Source organism: Rhea americana, unplaced genomic scaffold (assembly GCF_003343005.1).
Source record: "Rhea americana isolate MKP2758 unplaced genomic scaffold, rheAme1 scaffold_128, whole genome shotgun sequence".
Classification (NCBI taxonomy): Eukaryota; Metazoa; Chordata; class Aves; order Rheiformes; family Rheidae; genus Rhea; species Rhea americana.
This window is the reverse complement of record NW_028185350.1, coordinates 2,373,621-2,396,751: the sequence shown is the minus strand read 5'-3', so window position 1 is coordinate 2,396,751 and position 23,131 is coordinate 2,373,621. Positions and strand designations below refer to the sequence as shown.

The 23,131-nt window shown below is 40.4% G+C and overlaps 1 protein-coding gene across 1 annotated transcript in view; it reads left to right on the top strand.

Moving 5' to 3' along the window:
• GCN1 (GCN1 activator of EIF2AK4) overlaps positions 1-23,131 on the top strand; it is a 42,310-nt gene that overhangs the window by 14,767 nt on the left and 4,412 nt on the right. Inside the window, exons 25-54 of the mRNA XM_085326121.1 lie at positions 422-577; positions 3,601-3,782; positions 4,633-4,713; positions 5,208-5,351; positions 6,353-6,480; positions 6,660-6,849; positions 7,282-7,352; positions 8,144-8,309; positions 9,312-9,506; positions 9,694-9,940; positions 10,570-10,691; positions 11,007-11,121; positions 11,596-11,775; positions 12,121-12,341; positions 13,071-13,139; positions 13,279-13,417; positions 13,549-13,745; positions 14,157-14,299; positions 15,038-15,155; positions 15,304-15,519; positions 15,851-16,015; positions 16,454-16,615; positions 17,077-17,169; positions 17,410-17,553; positions 18,660-18,929; positions 19,231-19,344; positions 19,890-20,120; positions 20,577-20,770; positions 21,515-21,629; positions 22,791-22,887. Of these exons, the coding sequence (XP_085182247.1) occupies positions 422-577; positions 3,601-3,782; positions 4,633-4,713; positions 5,208-5,351; positions 6,353-6,480; positions 6,660-6,849; positions 7,282-7,352; positions 8,144-8,309; positions 9,312-9,506; positions 9,694-9,940; positions 10,570-10,691; positions 11,007-11,121; positions 11,596-11,775; positions 12,121-12,341; positions 13,071-13,139; positions 13,279-13,417; positions 13,549-13,745; positions 14,157-14,299; positions 15,038-15,155; positions 15,304-15,519; positions 15,851-16,015; positions 16,454-16,615; positions 17,077-17,169; positions 17,410-17,553; positions 18,660-18,929; positions 19,231-19,344; positions 19,890-20,120; positions 20,577-20,770; positions 21,515-21,629; positions 22,791-22,887 (4,665 nt within the window). The remainder of the gene's footprint in view (positions 1-421; positions 578-3,600; positions 3,783-4,632; positions 4,714-5,207; positions 5,352-6,352; positions 6,481-6,659; positions 6,850-7,281; positions 7,353-8,143; positions 8,310-9,311; positions 9,507-9,693; positions 9,941-10,569; positions 10,692-11,006; positions 11,122-11,595; positions 11,776-12,120; positions 12,342-13,070; positions 13,140-13,278; positions 13,418-13,548; positions 13,746-14,156; positions 14,300-15,037; positions 15,156-15,303; positions 15,520-15,850; positions 16,016-16,453; positions 16,616-17,076; positions 17,170-17,409; positions 17,554-18,659; positions 18,930-19,230; positions 19,345-19,889; positions 20,121-20,576; positions 20,771-21,514; positions 21,630-22,790; positions 22,888-23,131) is intronic.

Genomic DNA, 23,131 nt, shown 5'->3' with positions numbered 1-23,131 from the left:
AAGCCCCYCAAATGGCTTATGACCTCTGCTGAAGTCTGTGCTGTGGTGTCATTGCTACAGTTGTTACCTCCTCCAGCAAGATAAAAGTCAGTGCTTGCCGGGCTGCGCTCACGCCCTTGACTCGGTTAACATCCTTAGAGAAGCTTGGAAGCACTGAAGTTTCCTGATAGTTGTTGCAAAACAAGAAGGKTTGCTTCTTGTTGGGGATGCAACAGAATAGTGTTTGCATGGCAGATGTTGTAACTATTGTGAATGAAGATGTTCCCCATAGGCCTCAGGGCTGTGCTTCTTCCTGTGCCTCTTTGCAGCCTGGGACRTATCCCAGAGCTCTCTTACGATGCTTTGGTCTATGTTCCTGGAGATTTATTCTCTCTCAAGAAATTTTTAGTCTCCTGAAGGATTCTTTATTCTCTCATGCTAGGTACTTTAGTGAGCCATGTGACCTTGCGCCTGATGAAACCAGAATGTGAATTAGATGATTCCTGGTGCCAAGAAGAGCTGCCTACTGCAATTAACAGAGTTATTGGCTTGCTGCATGCCCACACAATACCTAGCCGGACAGGCAAGGGGGAGCCAGGTAAAAAATGCTGTAGGTTTTATTCCCTCTGCTAACGTAGTGATCTGTTTTAGTGTTAATGGTTTACATARTGTCTTGTAGGTGAGGCTTCATGTTTTCCTTTAAATCAGATCARTCGTTTCATGCATATCAAAATCTCAACTTCCTCATTAAGCTTTCTTTCGCAGTGGCAGAAGTGGAAATGATGTTACAGGTRCAGTAAGTATAGAAATAAAATACCAGTATTTTTTTTTCTTAAAATGGTACAGACAGAAATAACAGTGAAAATTAAAGTTCCTTTTTGCTGAACACAATTCTTACCTTTCAACACTACTTAGCATGARTGATTCAGTGAGACCAAGTGGTAAGACAAAATAATTACTTCTTATCTGTCGTCTCAGCAGTGAAGTGCCTGTGGCCTCTACTTGTTTGGTATCTAGTGCTGCAGTTCATRAATATTTTACTCTGGCATGGTTGCAGAATCAGCAGTTCTTTCCCACTCTGTAACACTAAGGCATTGTTGCAGTGCATGAACATGATCTGGTTTAAAATGAACCTTTTTATCTTTCTTTCTTCTTCCCCCCCTTTTTTTTTTCTTTTTATTCACTGGGATTGATGGATTGATCCAGATTTAAACAATCCCAGAATCTGCTTCACGAASGGCTGCACAAATACTTTTGCCACCACAAAGAAGAGAATAGTACAGAAGAGGGAGAGTGGATCTGCTCTGTTTTGAAGGCAGGGATGGCCTAGGTTGTCTTAAGTGTGTGAGGTACTGTGGTGATAGGTGTCCAGACTTCAGATTTGTTCATCATCTACCTTAGTCAGAAAGTRCTATGGCAGATGGCTTATGATTTTTTTTTTCAAGGGAAATCTAGGATTCCTTGTAGTATGTTATCCCAGCAATTCAGTTCTCTCCATACCTGTTGCCAGTCAGGTGTGCATTTGCGTGACTGTGGCACGTGTATTCCTCACAGCTGAGTGGTAGCAAATGGCCCCACAGAACACCACTTTGGTGTTGAACGTCTCAGTTATAACTTTGTGTCTCCACTCTRTCATTTATTTTTGTATTAATTGCACATTTGTTAACATTTAAATCCATTTTCAGGCATATTTCCCAAAAGTAATGGGAAGTATTTTCACTCCTCCTCCTTCAAGATTTCTTACAGCACTTAACTAAGAGAAAGGAAGTAGGTTCTGTAACACTTTTTTGGGGCAAGTCATGYTGCATTCGCAAATGTTTTTTCCTAATTTTTGAAGTTCTTGGGACGCCTTAGGGCATAGTCTTACAATATTTTTAGTAGAGTTTAGTTTCTTAGGTTACCTGGGAAGTACCTCTTTATAATATGGATGGTATATTCTATCATTCGTAACTGAAATGCCAAGATATATCTTATCTGATTCATACTGGGCAATACTAGCTACTATGTTAATAGAACGGTTCATCTTTTCTGCTAAAGCCTTCTCCCTCTGACTGTACATAGAATGATAGTTGCTTAAACTTGAAAATATCTGGCCAATTAAAAAAAAAAAAGGCAGGCCTGAAAGCAAACGGATACTGAGCCCTAAGTTCAGGGAGACCCGTCTCACATGTGGAATGGAGGAGTTCTAACCCAGACTGTTCATATTAAATAATTAGAAGCTCACCGTGTGTTTGATATTTAATATTTCTCCCTTGAACTACTTTTGCAGTATCTGTGCCCTACATAAGCTGACTAATACTGCAGTGTTGTATCTGCAGTGCTCTTCATATGCATCTCGGAAATTTAAAATCCGGCMTGCTCTGACAGCAGAGATGGGGTGGAGAAGTGAACGCTTTCCCTGGATATGTAGTACTTGAGTTTTAACAGTATATAAAAAAATGGCTCCAGCTAGAGGTCCACAGACAATGTTCAGGAAGGCATTTTAGTACCTAACCMTAAACATACTCAGGTTGTAAGCAAGTAACGTTGAGAATTTAGCTTGAAGACCAAAAGAACTTTTTTCTTTATAGCTTTTATATTTTGTTTAATGTTTTTGCTTTGGACTGACTGGAAAACATTTGTTGTGTTCCATAGCCAAGCCCCTGAGAGAGGGAAGGATCAAACCTTTTAACAGCAGGAATYCCAAAGCTTTAATTCTTTCAGAGAGGTGGGGGGATATTTAGATTTATTTTATTTATTTTGAGCTTTGCACCAGAATTAGAGAAACCTCACTCTCAAGGATCCAACTGAAGGCTTTGGAGTGACTAGTTAGCTAGCTTGGTGGGAAGAGTTTTAAAAGAATACAGATGGCAGATGGACCCCTGAATTGGGACAAACTGACTTTAGAAGTGGATTAGTTAAACTGTATCAGATCCTTTTGTGGATGTTCTTGCTCAGAAATAAAATTGATATTAATTTTTTTTTTATCTTAAGTCATTTAAAGTCTCAGGGGGAGTGTACATACCAAGTTAATGCAATCTAAATAATAGTTTGTTTTTTTTTTTAAAATGCAGAACCTTGGTCGATTGTGTGGTGGATTTGATTGTGTTTTTTGCCCCTTGAATAAGTCCAGGATAGACAAGACATCAGTTCTGTATGTCTGTTTACTTTAATCTATTGAATTGTTGATTCTGTTTACTATATGTTTTTGCTAGGTTGAAACATTGGAAKTAATTTAGATGTATAAAATATATTAATATAACTTTAGCTAAAACCAGCTCACTGGTGTAACACACAACAGAAGTAGGTGGATCTGAAATGCCAAATGTCACTGTTGGAGTCATAATGCCACTCCTGTTAAGTGAAGTGGCAGTGTGATAAGAAACTAAATGAGGCAGGCTGTGCGTGCAGCTTTGAAGAGGTTAATGCTGCCTGTAGGGTGTTAGTCCAGATACCCAGGAGACAATGTCTCTTGTGCCATGTGTTTCTAGGGGCAATGCTTTTGGTCACTTATGTTCTTCTAAAAGGCTGAACTTGGTAACAGCCCTTAGGAACTGCCAAAGTATAAATCTTACACCAGCCAATATTGTAAAACAAACGCAGGAGGAGCTGTACTCACAAATTTGCTTTTCCTTTTTGCAGGTGCTGCCCCATTATCAGCGCCAGCATTTTCCATAGTCTTCCCTCTCCTAAAGACTGTTCTGACTGATACACCCTATGACAGTGAAGAAAAGGAAGAGTTTCTGGTCAAGATTCTGCAGATCCTCATGGTTCATGCTCARCTGAGATCATCGGCAAATGGCCAGGCTTCGCTGGTGGATGAGGTCAGTGAGAGCTGTGGGGAGGAGATGACCTCCCTAAACAGTGATACAGATGAGGGATGAGTAAGGCATGGCTTCTTGATGTTTGTGTACTGCAGCAAACAGAGCTTTTCAGGAAGAAGCATGAGTTGCTGAGTTGTCACTTAGTGTCACAATAATCACAAGTTTGTTGTTCAGTACCTTTGTAGATACCACTGATGCAGTTTTCCAATCTCTTGTCTGCTGTCTTGTTTTGCATCCTTTATCTTCTCTGCCCTTATGACCAGGCAGTCAGTTTAAAAAGATGTGTTCTAACCTTGCTAACATACAYAAGTATGATAGTGGGTTATAACAAGGGTCTGATGCGTTTTCCAAGGTGTCTTGGCTGGTTCATTTGGGCCATATACACTACAAAACTAGTGCTGCTTATCAACAAATTGACACTTCTTTATTCATTAACTTTCCCCTTAGTTTTTGGAAATACCAACCTACATACTGTGCTAACTTTCCTGTCAAAGGATATCACAATTTTTATTTTCTTACCTTGAAATATCCCATTGTCAAGTTGCCTGTCATGATTTCAGTATTCTATATGAGTAGGCAAATTAGTTCGGACAATCAGTACATGAAACACTGATGTGTAACTGGACAAAACAGATTCATTAGACAATTCAAAATCAACAAGGTAAGTTTTTTTTGTTTTTTTTTTTTGTTTGTTTGTTTTGTTTTTTTTCTTCCTATTCTGTTTTTGGAGTGTCCAGCCTTAGGTTTTGATTTTGGTTTTTAAGTAGTGAGTGTCATGCACGGGCAAGATACTTTGGAGTCTTAAGACAAAAGACTTTTCTTGCCCCTCGCCTCCCTGTCTGTCTTTCAGAATGGACCGGAGTTGCTGCCCCGGAGGGACATGCTGCTTCTGCTGACCAGGGTGATTGGAATGGGTTCTCCACGGTTACAGGTGAGTCCTCAGCTTCATAACACAGTCACAATTCTGCCTAAATTTTATCATTGTCTAATCCAGGAAAATGCCCCCATCTGGTTTAAGTCTATGAGGCTGGTGATTGATACATTATCAGCTGCTATGTTTATGATAGTTTAGTTTTCTTGGCATAAAATGCATGTTATCTTTTTTTCCTGTGGATTTTATTGCACCAAATATATTCTTTAGTTTTCCACAAACAACATTATTTTCTTTCTCTAAGGCCCAATTCTCTATAAAAAAAAAAAAATAGTAGTAGCTTCCTTAAGTGACCAGCAGCAAAGTTTGTCCTGAGGGATGGGGTGACAGAAAAGTCAATAACAGAAAGCTAGAGGGTTGAACTGATCTAGTCAGTTCTTGTTTTCACTGTTTTGTCAGAATTTCTTTTATAATGGCCTGATGCCCACCTTGATCAAGTGCAAAGTAGTAGAAGTCAGCAGTGGAATCTCTAATGCTTCCYCTCTGCGTTTCAGGTTTTGGCTTCCAATGCACTGACGACGCTGTGCACCAGCAGCAGTGGGGAGGATGGCTGTGCCTATGCAGAACAGGAAGAGGTTGATGTGTTACTTCAGGCCCTGCAATCTCCATGCATGAATGTTCGAGATGCAGCTCTCAGGGTAGGTGGGAATCATTCAGGATCGTGCTGAATTTTTGAGAGATGAATCTGCTCCAACAGTGATGGAGGGACTGCTGCAGCTGTGATGCTATCCTTTGTGCAAAGTGTCTGCAGAACGAAGCAGTAGCTATTGAACCATAGCTCCAAGTCGTCAGATCTTTGTCATTAAAGGATTTATGCTAGATTTATCTTACACAAAGGAGTACTCTGGGCCTGTCCACACCTTTGTGTTGTTAAAACTCATATAACTAAGACAACTTAACACCTTTCATTTACAATTGCATAGAGTTTATTCTCAAAGATAGAATGTGTCAAAAAAAATTACTGCCTCTCAATTGGATCTGGTGTTTTTTGAAGACTTTGTGCAAGTTTTAGAAAGCTTCATGCTTAGTCACTTTTGAGAATGTAGAAAGAGAGGGGAAAAGAAGGATACTTYTTCTTTATCATAAGGCAAACTTCAACTTAACTCTTCTGGAGAWCTCTGGCTTCTCTACGCTGGAGCAGTGACTTAGCCTTTAACAAGTGAGAAGGTCGCTGGTACTGGTGATATCTTCCTTTTGTCCCAGTGAAAAAAGCTAGGAGAGACTGACAGCGCATGACAGGAGAGATCAGATGTTGAGTTGCAGGTTAGGAACTAGGTTTGAGGAAATGCGATGTGACTTAAAATGATACTGATGTGTGCAGAGAGAAAAACAAAGGCAGAGAAGTAGTAGTCTCAAAAATGACATATCTAGAAAGACCATAGTCACTAAAGCACAACTTAGTGCCTAGTTGCCTCTGCAACCTACATGTGAAGCAGTATTCATGTGTTTTGCCATCTCTGCTACTATCAGCAGCTAATCAAGACCTTGATGACTACTCTGGTAGTGTGCTTCACAAGCAAACATGAGTTTTGACACTTATAACTATTTAAACCTTTGCCAAGTCAAGCTCTTAAGTGTTTCAAAGCATCTCTTACTGAAAACAARATACTTGCATTGATTCTTCTGTCAATCATTCCAGGGACTGATGGAGCTACAGATGGTTCTACCAACTCCAGACAGTGATGAAAAGAATGGACTGAATCTGTTGCGTCGTCTTTGGGTAGTCAAATTTGATGTGGAAGATGAGATTCAGAAGCTGGCAGAGAGGTGAGAATTCTTTCTGGCTGAGTGARTTGTAAGGGGACCTATCTTCTGCTTGTCTTGTTGAGCTCCATGGGCAGGGGCTTTGCTCCCTACAGGTGAGGGGCAGTTTTAGATCAGCCTGATATTGCATGTAGCAGTGGTTTGTTTTTTTTTTTAGCTAACGGATGATCTATCACCTGCAGGCTGTGGGAGTCCATGGGTCTAGAGCTGCAGCCTGATCTTTGTTCCCTGCTGATCAAAGATGTCATCTACCATGAAGAAGCAGTGAGACAAGCAGGTGCTGAAGCTCTTTCTAGAGCTGTAGCTCAGTATCAGAACCAAGCAGCAGCAGTCATGAATAAACTGACAGAGATTTATCAGGAGAAGCTGTATGTAAGTAGTCACGTCCCAAGTGGTTGCAGTCACAGACTTTGTGCTGTGTTTTGTATTGATCATTTTTTCCTTTCACCTGTCTTGAAGATATGCATGAAGCCCACTGTGGCTATGTGTATGTTTATCATAAACTTAATAATATTAGTCCTCAAGCTTTCAGTCAGTAATGCTACCGTTTTGCAGGTGGAAACATGAAATGTTACGGGATACAAGACGACTAACAGCAGAGGCTGKAGTCTAAGGCTTTAGTTTAGATCCTAAGCCTTAGCTTAGATCCTAAATTAGCTGTCTGCTTGCTTTTTACTATGCTCTTCTGCTAGAGGTATCATGTATCTGCGCAGTATTTAAAAAATGGTATTGCTGGCATAGCTGACAGTATTCTCTTTGTGTGTCCTTGGAAAAAGCATTCTGGTGAAATTTTCCTCTTTGCAGAGGCCACCTCCAGTTTTGGATGCTCTGGGACGAGTGATATCAGAATCACCACCTGACCAATGGGAAGCAAGGTATAGTCATCTTGAGATTAATCTCATCACTTCATGTGCATCCARATGACATGTTTCAGATTTTTATTCGAAAGTTCAGGTGGTGGAGAAGTAAGGGTATGTTCAAGGAACACAGTGCATGCAGTTGTGTTGACTCTTGGTTCCATGGTTTCTTCTGGTAAAGAATATTTGTGTCCCTTCAGCAGTCTGGATGGACAAAACTGGAATGCTTTCGGTTCCATCAAAATTCTGCGTGATATCATCTGCCCTTCTGATAAGAGCAGAGTCTTATYGGACTGTCTGGTTCTGCTGTATCGCACTGGATTCCCTCCTCTGAATGTGCGATTGATAGTTTCAAGAGCAGCAGTGCCAATCTTTATGAACTGGACAAATTCCARTTTGGATAATTACTTCTTGTCTGCTTATGTGCTCTACAGAGGTTTAATTGGAGAAATCTTACTTGCTGCATGCCTTAAACTAATCTGTTCTTTAGTGCTGATGTCCTCTRTTATATAGCTGCCACATTTCAGTGGTAGATGAAGTGATTCTGGTGTYTGGCTCTGTGTTAGCTTGAATATCTGTAATGCTTAATCACGATAAAAGTCATTGCATAGCTGAAGGATGTTTACCTATTTGGGAACCTGCAGCACAGGGTTGTGTAGTGAAACGCATGTTGCTTTGACACTCTGAAGCCCTTTGGTTTCACAGTGGTTCTGTATCAATTTCTGGGATGTATTGCTGATAGGAGATGTGACTGTGGCCTCAGACAAATGCTGTCAGAAGTCATTAAGCTCAGCTCACCATCTTYACAGGTGTGGCATAGCTTTGGCCCTCAACAAGCTCTCACAGCATCTGGACAGTTCTCAGGTGAAGCCTCTCTTCCAGTTCTTTGTGCCAGATGCCCTGAATGATCGAAATCCTGAAGTCAGGAAGTGCATGTTAGATGCAGCTCTTTCAACACTCAACACTCATGGCAAGGTAAGTCTGAATGCTTCTTTCTAGCAGTGGAAGCAGATCTAGTGAAAATATAGATATTGTTTTGGAGCCCTGTTAGATTTTTTTTCATAGAGGTAGCTGTTACAAGTAACAGCTGAAAACATGTAGCAGGGATTTCTTCATGTTTCAGGTCATTCTGTTAGTGTGAACTGAGAGTGTGATTCTTCCCTCTCATTCTTGTTAAAAAGAAATAGCCCTGAAATAATTTGAGTTAAAATGGGATGAAACTAGAGCAATAAAGTAAAATTGGACTATGGATCTTAATCCTGCGGAGGTGAGGCTTCCCTTTCAGAACCTTGGGGAAGCAAAATAGGAAAGCTTGCTGATTATTGACTTAAAACTGCAATCCAACTGCAGTCCTTCAGAGAATTGAGGTCCATTTTGTTTTTCACTGCCAGTCCTTCTCTAGCAGTGTGAAATACAGGGATGTAGACTGATCAGCTTCTGGGATCCCTGTGCGTGCCAGTCCCCTTTTTTGGAAAGCCCTTTGTATTCCTGTTAACCTCAGTGTTTCTGTTCCATTTTCACTCGTGTGTATCTTGCAGCTGCCCTTTTGACCTCTCCTTATAGATGATGAAAACTGGAGTATTTTCATGCTATTCAATCTTTCCTTTTGTTTCTTAGAATAGTTGAAGTTTTTCTCCACCTTTCTGCTCCCTCTTTAGAAGTGGAGCAAGTGAAAGAGCAGATGCTGATGTTAAAACTAGCACTCTTGCCTGGTAGCTTTGAATTGCTTCTGGCAAAACATTGTGCTGGCAGATTTCTGGGATCTCATTTTTAAGAGCTAACTTTTCTCTTGCAGGAAGTATTTGTTGCTTGTGGGGATAGTGTAAGGTTTTATGTGATGTGACATATTAAATGAACTGTAAATACAGTTTGATTGTTCAGTTTGTTGGCTCTGAGAAAAACAAACAAGTCCACTGAGCATAGCAAATCCCATTCTGAGTGGACTCTAGTGGCAAGTTCTGTGGTTTTGTTTTTCAGGACAGTGTTAACTCTCTCTTGCCAGTGTTTGAAGAATTCCTGAAAAATGCTCCTAATGATGCCAGTTATGATGCTGTCAGACAGAGCGTGGTCATTCTTATGGGTTCACTGGCAAAACATCTGGACAAGAGTGACCCTAAAGTGAAACCAATTGTTGGCAAACTGATAGCAGCCTTGTCCACACCATCTCAGCAGGTGAGTCCCTTCCTAGAGGAGTCTGTGTTCCACACAGAGGCAGGTTAATGCTGTGATACTTTTAGGCAAGTTGGAGAGATGAAAAATGACTCTAGAGACAGAAAACTGGCATTGTGATGCAGTCCGGGGGAAAATTGTATTGGTAATTAATATTTTGTGATCTGATAGCTGGTGGATTGTTTCACAGGTTCAAGAGTCAGTGGCAAGCTGTTTACCACCATTGGTGCCTGCAATTAAGGAAGATGCAGGAGGAATGATTCAGAAGCTAATGCAGCTGCTTTTAGAATCTGATAAGTATGCTGAGCGCAAAGGTGCCGCGTATGGGCTGGCAGGCCTGGTGAAAGGCCTTGGCATCCTGTCTCTCAAACAGCAGGAGATGATGACCACTTTGACTGATGCTATCCAGGACAAGAAGAACTTCCGTCGGCGAGAGGGTGAGCGGCAAGAGCTCTTCCCTCCAAATACTTCAAATTTCTCTTGTATCTTGAACCATTGTGGTCAGATCAAATGATGCTTGAACCACTGTGCTTGTTTTCTCTGTATTTCCTTTACTACTGTTTATAGAGAGGGGAATGGGGACTATCTGTCTTGAAACCATTGATCATTTTAGTGCCTTAACTGTTCTGTTTGTGTTGTGTTGGAAGAGGAATTTCTGGTCCTAGATGATGTGCTCACTCTACTCTCTCTTATCTTCATGGGCAGATGTTGCTAAGAGGGCTCCTGCTTCTTGTGGGATGCTATGTATATAGCTGGTCCAGAGGGACTTTCAGAGCCTCATTATATTTATTTTGCTGCTAGATGCTTCCTGTCCTTATTTCTACATACCTAAGCTAGGACTCAGAAGCCTGTTGCATGGTTTTAATGCTACTGGGCCTCGTCCTTTCTAAGATCAGAAACTCCCATTACAGCACTACTCATGAGTGCAAGAGGGCAAGAGATTTTCAGCTGTGAAATTTGAGTACTTTTGGGAAACTCTACAGCTAATTGGCAGATTATATCTTCTCTTTCCATCCACTTCAGATGAAGTTATGTTTCCCTCTTACTATGCTTTATGTTTCTTTAGGGGCTCTGTTTGCCTTTGAGATGCTCTGCAACATGCTTGGAAAGCTCTTTGAGCCCTACGTGGTTCATGTGCTGCCCCACCTGCTGCTTTGTTTTGGAGATGGAAACCAGTATGTGCGAGAGGTAGGAGGCCTCAAATTTGTGAGAGCGTACAGTGTTAGGAGAAAACAGAAAYGGAATAGATGTAAATACTGTTTTAACTACACAAACTGAGAAGGTGATTCATCCCATTGGACAATACAGCCTGATAGAAATTGATCTTCTTAGTAACAGAAAGCGTCTTAGTTCATTGGCTGGTGACGGTAGCTACTTGGCTAGCTGTATTGTTGGACTTGAAATTTTACATGAAAGCTTTGTTCCCATCGAGTCTTTGAATGAGGAATGAAAAAAACACGCTTTGTGACGCAGCTTGTAACTGTCTTCTCTTCCCCCTTCAAGGCTGCAGATGACTGTGCGAAAGCAGTGATGAGCAACTTGAGYACTCATGGAGTGAAGCTGGTTTTGCCATCACTTCTTGCAGCACTGGAAGAAGAATCTTGGAGAACCAAAGCTGGTATGGACTCGCACGAGTGTGGAGAGCTCACGGCTCCCTGCACTATCACTTTTCGTGCTCGTTACTTCATCCTGATAGATAGCTGTGATAGTTTGCCTCATAAGGAGGTTGTGGAATTCACAGCTTTTGAGATACAAATATGATTCCTGACACATTTGAACAACAACTTTTTTTTGTAGCAAATTCAAAGGACACTTTTTACCCCTCATCTATCTATGAGTAGTCCAAAAAGTGGAGGTTTCCTTTTTCTCCCCTTCTTTTTCATGGTATTAAAAATAATTGATTTTAGTGGCTTAAGGTGGCATAGAGTGGCTTAACACATTTCAGCTGCTTTGTGCTCTTTGACGGGTCAGACCAGGTGTGGATTTGGATTTGAGGTGAATATGGTCTTAATCTTGTATCTCTTTCTAATGCTTTGTGTTGTTTATATATATATATGTATATATATTTTCTTTTTGTGTACTTCATGCACAGGGTCAGTGGAACTACTGGGAGCTATGGCATACTGTGCCCCCAAGCAGCTCTCTTCTTGCTTGCCCAATATTGTGCCAAAACTTACTGAAGTGCTCACGGATTCTCATGTGAAGGTGCAGAAAGCAGGTCAACAAGCTCTCAGGCAGATTGGGTCTGTCATCAGGAATCCAGAAATCCTTGGTAAGAACTGTCTTTATGTAATGCCCAAGAGTGGTCCTGACGTGACCATGGTTTATAATAATAAGGTTTATGTTTACTGTGTCTAGGGTAAAATCTAAACCTCTGGTGAAACTGCTTCTAAATATGTATTACATGAAAGCTCAACAACAACTGTGTGCTTCAAGGCTTTTTTAAATGTACTTTTCCGTTTTATCAGCTAGTATCAATAGGATTTTCTCTGTTCCTGAGCTACTTTTTGATTTAGGATCTTAAAAAAAAAAAATCTCAGGAGAGAATACCAACTCATGCTGACATACATTTTTATGTACAGATCAAGTCTTTTCTCTCCTTTAAAAAAATGTGCAGCAATTGCTCCAGTTCTGTTGGATGCCCTCACGGACCCCTCGCGGAAGACCCAGAAGTGTCTGCAGACCCTGCTGGATACCAAATTTGTCCATTTTATTGATGCTCCATCCTTAGCACTTATCATGCCAATTGTTCAGAGAGCTTTTCAAGACCGTTCCACGGATACCAGGAAAATGGCTGCCCAGATCATTGGGAACATGTACTCCCTGACTGATCAGAAGGTACAGCGCTAAAAGCGCGCTCTAACTGTATGCTGTATTTACTGCGGTGAAGCTAATACAGTAAGCTCTAGGGATAATTTATTTGCTTCTGGGATTTTGCTATTAAGATAGACACTATTAGAAGCYAGACCGCTTCTGTAACTTAGTGTATGTAAATTAACAGATAATGGCCATAAAGACAGTGAAAATTCTCAGGTGTTTTAGGCTGTCAGCTGTGTGTTTTGCTCACTTAGTTATTACCAGACTTATCCCCCACAAAAGGGTATGTCATTTTTACCATAGAAAAGTGCCTTAACACTTAAACAAGCAGAACTACTATCAGCAAAACCCAAATCAGTTCTTTACAAACGGATCCAATCTTTGTCTGAAAAGTATATGTAGAACCTCACTGTAATCTAAAGGTCTGTATTTAATTTTTGTGCTGATAACCTCTGTATTTAAACCCTGTGTAAAGGTTAGGAGTATTGGATTTTCCTTAGACACAAAGTGCTAAGTCATGGATTAATATCAAAAAGTTTGAATGATCTGCAAAGATATGGTGCTGTTTTCTGCACTTAACAGAACAATTCAATGTCCTTGTTTACATGATTGTGAAAGCAGCTGGGTAAGCTCTCAGGTTGTTAATGATGATTGTTAATAATAAAGAGCTAAATATCCTTGACATGAAGATAACTTAGGTTTCTTTTCCGTTTGGAATCCAGCTGCTACTCATTGGGCTCTTTGTTTCAGGATTTGGCTCCTTACYTACCTAGTGTCACCCCTGGACTGAAAGCATCTCTGTTGGATCCTGTGCCTGAAGTAAGTCTTCCTGTGCAAACGCAGTTTGCCTTTCAGTGCAGTGAGATAGACCCTGATCTTCTGCAGATCTGTGATCAGGTGGATGTCTCTGTCTTAATAACTTTGGATATTTTGCAAATTTGTTTCTCTTGTGTTTTAGGTACGTACGGTGTCTGCAAAGGCCCTGGGAGCCATGGTGAAAGGCATGGGAGAATCATGCTTTGAGGACTTGTTGCCCTGGCTGATGGAGACATTGACATATGAGCAGAGCTCAGTGGATCGATCCGGTGCTGCTCAGGGTGAGGTTGACTCTGAATACTGAGCTTAGACTTTCTCCTATTAAATCAGATTATCCTGTTGTTTCTTGTGTTGCTCCATTATCTGTGTGCTTTATTTATTTATTTTTCTCCTCCCCTTCTTCCTTCTCCAGGTCTGGCTGAAGTCATGGCTGGTTTGGGAGTAGAAAAGCTGGAGAAACTTATGCCAGAGATTGTAGCTACTGCTAGCAAAGTGGATATTGCTCCACATGTACGGGATGGTTATATCATGATGTTTAATTACCTGCCCATTACTTTTGGAGACAAGTTCACTCCCTATGTTGGTCCCATCATCCCCTGTATCCTTAAGGTATGTAGCAGAGGCCTGAAGAGTTTTTTACCCATTAAAGAAGAAAAAGAAGCCTCTAGAATATATTAAGCACCATTTCCTATAACTGAGATTGCAGAGAGTTGTCCAGCATTGCTGGATAAAATATTRTGCAAAAAATATGTACTTACAATGGAAATGCTGTGCAGATATTACGTAAAAAGAAAAAAAAACTAGAATTATAAATGTTTTATTTTTCCAAAGTACTTGTTGCTCTCTTTCGTCTGTGGTCACTAGTAATTTCTTGAAATCACCTTCRTGCATTTACAGCTCTATAGATCACTTACCTCTAATGGCTAGAGAGAAAACATCATTTCATTATCTTCCTCCTGGTCTTGTACATTGTGCTGAAAAAACACSAGCTTTCACAGACACTTTTCTCTCTCTGTTCAGGCACTGGCAGATGAAAATGAGTTTGTGCGGGATACTGCCCTGCGTGCTGGCCAGAGAATCATAAGTATGTATGCAGAGACTGCCATTGCGCTGCTTCTGCCGCAACTTGAGCAGGGCTTGTTTGATGACTTGTGGAGGATAAGGTAAGGGATAAGCCTGTAATCCGTAGACGTTTCTCTTTCGTGGTTGGAAAACTAGTGGGATTTAGACTCTGTTTGGCTCCTTAAGCAAATATACCTATAAAGTAAAAGAGAACATCATCTCTTTGTGCTTGTTGGTTCAATATGATGCCGTACAGCATTGAGCCTGAGCAGCTCTGCCAGCCAGGGATCAGGATTCCCAATACCTGTAGAGCATTCCTACTAGATTTTCATTCTGAGAGCGATTCTAAAAAGCACTTTGAAGGCAGTGTGTGTCATATTTAGCCCTCACATATTGTTTCTCATTTTTAAAAATGCTGAGTAAGTTAATGTTCTCCTGTGTATGGAGATGTGCAGTGGAGCGCTCACAGCTCGGAGCAATTGCTCAAGAATTAGTTGTACTAAAAGGTTTTTGTCAGTTGAGTGCTGATGAATGCATTTATCCCATGCCTTTGGGTTGAGATAGATACTGGCAGTGGGTGAATGCTTATGATAGAGGCTGTATTCTTTCGTTTTAGAGTCCAGGCTATTACTTGATACACTGCTTTGATATGGGAACTCTCTTATCCCTCTGGTATGGAATTCGTTCCTCCCCCTACACTGTCTGTGTGTGTGTGTTGGGTGTGTGTGTGCACGCACACTGCTTCTCATTCATCTGTATTTGAGGTGCTGACATATTTGGACAGGTACTGCCTGATTACCTTCCTTATTTTGTAATGCTTGACTTGCTCCTCTTGCTAGGTTTAGCTCAGTTCAGCTTCTTGGAGATCTTTTATTCCATATCTCGGGAGTCACTGGAAAAATGACTACAGAAACTGCCTCTGAGGATGACAATTTTGGAACAGCCCAGTCAAACAAGGTAAACTGTTCTTGTCTGTTACACCTTTTTTTTTTCCTTTTTCTTTTTTTAATCAGCATGGAAAACCTGCTGGAGAGGCCTATTAAATAATTTTTTTGAATAAGTTTCAGGAGTAGATGATTTAAAATTCTGTACTTTTTCTTTACAGGCTATTATTAATGCTCTTGGTGTGGAGAGGCGGAATGGGGTGCTGGCGGGGCTGTACATGGGCCGCTCTGACACCCAGCTGGTRGTGCGTCAAGCCTCCTTACATGTCTGGAAGATTGTAGTCTCAAACACGCCTCGCACCCTGCGTGAAATTTTGCCAACCCTCTTTGGGCTTCTGCTGAGATTCTTGGCCAGTACTTGTGCAGATAAGCGAACGGTGAGGAATTGAGTAATGCCTTCCTTTTGCTGCAGGTGACCTTCTAAACTAATTCCTGAAGAACCCAGTATAGTTTTTAATAAACCACTCCAAAGCTGTCATTAATTTAACTGTTCTGAGCATGAGTACTTTTGAGTCCTCTCTTTGCTCAAGGCAACTGTGATGGAAATACAACTATTTTYCTATACTTACGTATTATAATAGTGTTTCCCTCTCTACTACTCTGTCTATACAGTGAGCCGTAGTTTATGGTCAAAATATAACACTTGCTCAAAGTTTACCGTCTTGCTATTCTTCTGTTTCATGAAAATTAATGAATTTTTGGGGACAGGTTGCAGCACGGACATTAGGAGACCTTGTCCGAAAGTTGGGAGAGAAGATCCTTCCAGAAATTATTCCTATYCTGGAAGAGGGACTGAGGTCAGACAAGAGTGATGAGAGGCAAGGAGTCTGCATTGGTTTGAGTGAAATAATGAAATCTACCAGCAGGGATGCGGTAAGTGGAACCCGAAAGGTGAAGTCTGCAGTTCTGTAGCCTTTCATGTTATAGGTGCCAGTGCTGCAGCTGAGAAAAGTATAGTCACAGTACTGGACTACTTTTATGAATTGACCTCAAGGATTGARTTGCTGTTCAGCTAAATATATGCATTTGTATCTGTTGGTAACTTTAAATCACTGCACAATCTGACTTGAAATGATGAGATACAATAATTGTCCTCCAGTATAGTAATTGAAAATGTACTCAAGCTAACTTCAGAGCACTACAGATCTTTGTGTTGCTTAATCCTTCTCTTCCTCCACCAATATGTTTCAAGCAAACAGCAACTTAGTTTCAGTCATGCAAATTCTGAGCTTCTAGCTATTTTACCAAGATGTATGTAAGCTTTAAATGTTGTCCTTCAGATATTCTGTAATTTTATCTCTACGTTTTTAGGTACTGTTTTTCTCTGAGTCCTTGGTTCCTACAGTGAGAAAAGCATTGTGTGATCCGCTGGAAGAAGTCAGGGAGGCTGCAGCTAAAACTTTTGAACAGTTGCATTCAACAATTGGGCATCAGGCTCTTGAAGACATCCTGCCATTTTTGTTGAGGCAGTTGGTAAGCTTCACTCAAACATTAATTAACAACTTGATTAATGATGTTGTGGGACAGGTTTTGAAATATTGGCTTAAAGGAGAAGCAGACTTGTAGTGACAGATCTTCAGGGCAGTGGCAGCTCTGTTTTATCTCCTCCATAGAGTCAACCAGGCTACCAGCAGGGAAGGTCTTATGGCTTAGGCACTGAACTAAGAATTGCTACATCTAACTCTGCTAGAGAATTACTRTCGTTGCCTGCAGAAGCTGCTTGGTCACAATACCTGATAGGAAAATCTTTCTGATGTGGCAGAAGAGCTTAGTTTAAGCTTTTCTATATAATATGAGAGCATTTTTAGATAGGAAGACTTGATAAGTTTTGGTTATATGATCATGCAGTAAATTGTCACCTGAAAAAGAGTTTAATTTGGTGTGTAACAAATGAACGTTCAGGCAGGTTAACTACTTTCTCCCTCTCCCTGTAGGATAATGAAGAAACGTCTGATTTTGCTGTGGATGGTCTTAAACAAGTTATGGCTGTCAAGAGCCGTGTGGTGCTACCTTATTTGGTGCCAAAGGTACAAGTGGAAACAAACCTAAAACCTCAGAGTGGTGTTTTTTCACCTCTGTTTACTGCCCATGTTGTTTGGATCGATGTGACAAGAAGAGCACGTTTTGAAGTTTTATTCTGACTTCATGCTGGAAACACTGTCATTTGGGTTGTGATGTGTTCATTCTTAGGTGTTTTGTAGGTGACCTGAGATTCCTTCTGAAAAATTTTTCTGCTTGTTTTTTTTGTTTTTGTTTTTTTTTTCCAGCTGACTACTCCTCCTGTAAACACCCGTGTGCTAGCTTTCCTCTCATCAGTGGCAGGGGATGCTCTGACACGGCACTTGAGTGTCATCCTGCCTGCTATGATGTCTGCACTGAAAGAGAAGCTGGGGAGCAGTGAAGAGCAATTGGCAAGTAGCATAGCTCAGCTCTCTTTTGTGACAGGTTGCTTGAAAATAGTGCTTCAAGTTTACTTCTCGGCATGGAATCTGCATTCTCTAGCTTCACAGATTGCATGTTTTAATTTAGTCTCTTATCTTCTTTAGGCTGTCTGTTTGGCTGATGGCATATTGTAAGTTCAAAAATGTATGCTTTCCAAATCTATTCATATCCATACAAAAACCTCTTTGGCCTGCAACATCATACAGTTCTGAGTATATTTCAGTTCCTGGAGAACTGCCAGCGTGTCTAGTTAACTGTGTATTTATTCTCTGTGTAGAAGACAGAGAGATTACAGGGCCAAAGGAAGAAAAAAAAATCTGTTTTACATGTAGTCTTCCTTCTGTACTACTCTCAGAAACATCTGGTATTTGGAGTCCAGAGTGCTATGTAAGATCCTGAAGCTGTGATTACTTACAGACATTTGCTCAACTTGGTGAATTAAGAATGTTAGTGATAAGAGTCTTATTGTCTATTTGCTGTAAGATGCCCATTAGCTCAGCTTTTAGCCTTCTAGCCCGAAGTCTGTCCAAAATCTGCCTGGAGATCTCTGTGTCTGCAGCCCATACTTCCAATTAGTATTATGATGCAAAGCAAGAAAATAAGAAATAAATGTTGTTTGAAAAGACCCACAGTCTCTGAGGGCTGAGTCTGCAGTAAGATGTGGGAGACTGAGCTTATGGAAAGTATGGGCAGTCCTTCTGCAGCTGGAGAGCTACCAGTGCAAAAATCACTTGAGCGAAGTTTAGTCACTTGCTAAATTTTGAGAGCTGGTCACATATGTAAATCTGCTCCAGGAATAATGATCTATTCTCTCTCTCTTTTTTTTTTTTAATATTTTCTAACTTAAATTTGTCATACAGTAAATATAGAGACTGAGTTATAAATATGAATTTGATTTGGAATTTAGCTTTTAATGATAATGTGACCAGCTTTTCCATGAGAAAAAGATTAGCAAGGAGGTTACACTGTAGAATTTTTCTAAAAGATAATGCCATGGATAACATAGGGAAACATGGAGCTAAATCTGTTTTTGTTCTGTTAGAGAGTTAACATAAAGTTAATTTGGACTCTTTAGGAGATGGCAAATTGCCAGTCTGTAATCCTATCTGTGGAAGATGATGTTGGACAAAGAATTATAACTGAAGATTTATTAGAAGCTACCCGCAGTTCTGACCTGGGAATGAGACAGGCAGCAGCTGTCATGCTGAATATCTACTGCTCCAAGACAAAAGCCGACTATACTGGTCATCTCAAGAACTTGGTTTCAGGCTTGATACGACTATTTAATGATACCAATCCTGTAGTTTTGAATGAAAGCTGGGATGCACTCAATTCCATCACCAAGGTGAGAGGCAGCTTGAAAAGGTTACAGCAATAATTAGCTGGCAAGGAGGAAGTGGGGATAGCTGAAAAAGTACTGCTTAAAGTGAGCCTTCTGTTTTGATTGGAAACGACATGATTGCTGCAGAGATTTGAGAGGTGTAAGATGAGCTTGTGTTTGACTGCAGTAGTGTGAATGAGCAGACAGATTTTTGGAGGATGCAGGAAACGGGTGTCTTCTCTTGACAGACCTGAGAAGAATTCTCCAAGAATAGCTGTTTGTGATGCTACTTCATCTTTGCCTGCCTTATCCTTCTCTCCTGCAGAAGTTAGATGCTGGGAACCAGCTTGCTCTCATTGAGGACCTACACAAGGACATCCGAGTCGTAGGGAATGAGGCCAAGGGCGAGCATGTGCCAGGATTCTGTATACCGAAGAAGGTAAAGGATCAGAGTGAGCTCTTGATGCAACGGTGGATACATCACAGCTTTGATGTCCCACCTTTTCAGGAAACTGGTTGATATGACGTTACAGCTACTAGAAATACTGACTATTGGGGCATTCCAAGTCTCCTGTATGCTGGAGAGACTTTCTGTAAGTTACTGCTGCTCTTATATGCCCTACAGAGGACTTCTTTTGTAAGAAGATCTTTGACAATTTTGCTGTGTGTTTAAGTCATGGTCGCTGGCTGTTTTTGTGGAGGAGTAATGCTGGAACTCTGTGCCAAATTTCTCTGGTTTAAAAATTCCCTCAGCAGCTAGCACTTTCCACATAGCAACTGGCTAAGTAAGTCATAGCTACATGAAATAAAACTGAATAAAAGTAGCTTTGTAAAGCAGGCAACTGAAGGTCAACAGGAAACTGAGGGGAAACACTCCAAGTTTGTGCATCTGGTGTATAAGAGGAGCAAAAATAAGATATGTATTTTTTGCATCTTTGCTTCTGAGTTTTTTTTTTTTTTTTTTTAATCCAATTCTCATGACAGGGAGTGACTTCTATACTCCTGGTACTGAGGGAAGGTGTTTTAACTGGTAATCCAGAGCAGAAGGAGGAAGCAGCAAAGGCCTTAGGACTAGTTATTAAGCTGACTTCTGCTGAAGCCCTTAAACCATCTGTGGTGAGCATCACTGGACCACTTATTAGAATCTTGGGAGATCGGTTCAGCTGGAATGTCAAGGTGGCTCTGCTTGAAACATTAAGCCTTCTGTTAGCCAAGGTAAGATTCAAAGTAATTGACTGTGGTTTGTGAACATTTTTCATGGTAACATTCAAAATTATCTATTATTGTTGATTTAAATAGTCTGGTGGTGTGGATCTGGTATGTAGGCATGGCACTTTAACTGGTTTGCATTCTTCCAGCAGCTTCTGACACCCCCCCCCCCCCCAAAAAAAAAAAAAAAAAAAAAAAAAAAAAAAAAAAACAACTGCCCCCCCCCCCCCCAAAAAAAAAAAAAAAAAAAGAAAGAAAGAAAGAAAAAGCCCCCAACATTTGACCTGGACCTCTTAGAAGTATTGTTAAAAGCTGATTCCACTTACAGATAGTTAAAGCTACCATGTAATTTCATGTCCACTGTTTTTGTGAAACGGTAAACCGGTCCAAAGATCAAGGTTTTTTCAGGCTTTACTTTCAGACTTGGGTACATGACCTTCTCTTCTTTCATTTTTGGTGTAGGTTGAGATTGCCCTGAAACCGTTTCTTCCTCAGCTGCAAACAACCTTCACTAAAGCTCTGCAAGACTCACACCGTGCTGTTCGCCTTAAAGCTGCTGATGCTCTCGGTAAACTTATTGTCATCCATGTAAAAGTGGATCCTCTCTTTACTGAGCTGTTGAATGGAATTCGTTCCAGTGATGACTCTGCCATCAGGTAAGCTGTAGGTGATATCCCAGACCTTGCTGTTTATTAGTGATGAAGGAAAGTGCTAGGATGAATGAATCTTTGAATCTTTTAAATACAGTGAGAAACTACTTGAAAGCAGAGGAAGAGCCAGAGCTGTATAATGCTCTGAAGTCAAACAATTATAAACAAAACTATTCTAGCTGTTTGTGTAGACTTCGAGTTTTTTCCCTTAATTCTAAGMGTAGGATTTACTTATTAGTGAAAGCAGCTGGCAGTTAATTAAAATAAATAGCTTTTGAGTCATCTCTCTCTGTCTGTGTATATATAATGTGTGTGTGTGTGTATATATATATATTATATATAAAAAAGCTGGGATGTACAGGGGATATATTGTTTGCTATCTGCCCATTTCCTCCCTTTTCTGCCCSCCAATAATCCACTGCAATCCACTTTCAGATACAGGGCTCTATCAATTGTCAGCCTGACCTGAAGTAATACAGCTATTCTTGCATCTTAAATGATCCCTAAGAAATTAACTTTCTTATGGAGAAAATCGTTTGTTTTGAATGGTCAGAAAATACTTGTTTCAAGAAACAGATGCAAGTATACAAATGTGGAACTAGCCTTTATCATGGGGTGTTTATCAGTGTAGAAAGGTTCTCCTAAACTTTAAGGCATGGTAATGTAACTGTTACAAGTATACRGAGCTCAATTTCCTCATTGGCGGGACGGGAGAGACAATCTCTGACTGCACGTTCTGATCATTTCCAGGGACACAATGCTGCAAGCTCTGCGGTTTGTAACACGAGGAGCTGGTGCAAAAGTAGATGCTACGATCAGGAAGAATATCAGCACGGTGCTTCTGGGAATGCTGGGACATGATGAGGTATTGCTTCAGACAGCTGCAAGGGATCCTTGTTTTAGACTCTCCCTCTTTTTAAATTTTAAATCTGAACTTTATAACGAAATTACTTTCTAAAGTAACTTCTGAGGGAGTTACTAATCATGCAATGCAGAGAAACTTATATAAAGAAACACGTAGCTGGGCATTACTCACTAAACTGAATTCAGTCTGTAAAATTGATCTCCTTGGAGCCTTGCAGTATGTTAGCTGAGAGCCAGGTACAAGAATTAGATCTTTAGCCAATCACTTGTAACACTGAAAAATCTGCAGAATTAATGTTTCCTTAGCAACTGTGTATGTGGGTTTGACCTGCAGTTCCTCACCAACATGTCTGAGGCAGCTCTAAATTAGCAATTTGCTTTTTGTTTTGGAGAAAACCTGCAATACTTTTGTCATAAACACATACGTGTATTTGCAGGTTCTCAGGCAGGTTTTATCATCTAAGTGAGAAATTTTTCAACTAATGGCAGATTTTTCGCCAATGAACAAGAAACTCCAGCTTTAATGTAGGATCTTCTGTGTATGGCAGATATCATATGTGAGATCAAAATTAACCATCTAGTAATTTCTTCCTTATGTTTTATTTTATGCAATGTAGACATGCAACTGTTGGCATGCTGGTAATAGAAAATTTGAAGAATTCCCATTGCATTGCAAGTTTCAGGGTGGAACGGTACAGTGGTGGGATAGTTGCATAGGCAAAACAAAGTTTTTTTTTTTTTTTTAAAAAAAAAGTTTTGGTGTAAAAGAAGGATGGGCTTATCGCAGGTACAAGCTCATCTAGAGATGGCTAGAAGTAACACTTATGTAAAGTTCTGATTCACAATCCAGAAAAGTGTCCAAATACTTTGATCTTTATGACTTTTCCATGTAACACATCAGAATTTACATAAGATCTGTTCTTCAGTCTCTGCTGGCTTTTACTGACTGCGGGTTTTGGTGTTAAGTTCCATTATATACCAGAAATCTTGTGAACTGACAGAAATTCTTAGGCAATAGGAGTGAAAGGGTATCTGCTACGATTTGTTTCCTTCTTCTCATTCCATGTCGTCTTCTATCACTTGCTCTTCTTGCTGATTATCACTTATGTATTGAATTCAACCAGTCTTGCTTTGCTTTGCTTTGCTTTSCTTTCCTTGTTAGGATGCCACCCGCATGGCCTCAGCTGGTTGCCTAGCAGAACTGTGTGCATTTCTGTCAGAAGAGGAGCTCAGCACTGTTCTCCACCAACATTTACTGGGTAGGTCAAGCCGTTTTATGAGTGGAATGGAAACTGAAAAGCCAAAGAAAATAACTTCTTGGCTATTGATTAAGGAAAACCTTTTGACTAGTTAGGTTTCTCCTCTTTTATCTTAAACATGAGTTTACTGTAGATTTTCTTGTTCGTTTCTTTGGTTATGGCTATTCCGTTTGTACACCCTAATACATGGTTGGATACAAGCTCATGGTTGTAATTTGAGGCTACCTGTGCTTTTTTTTTTTTT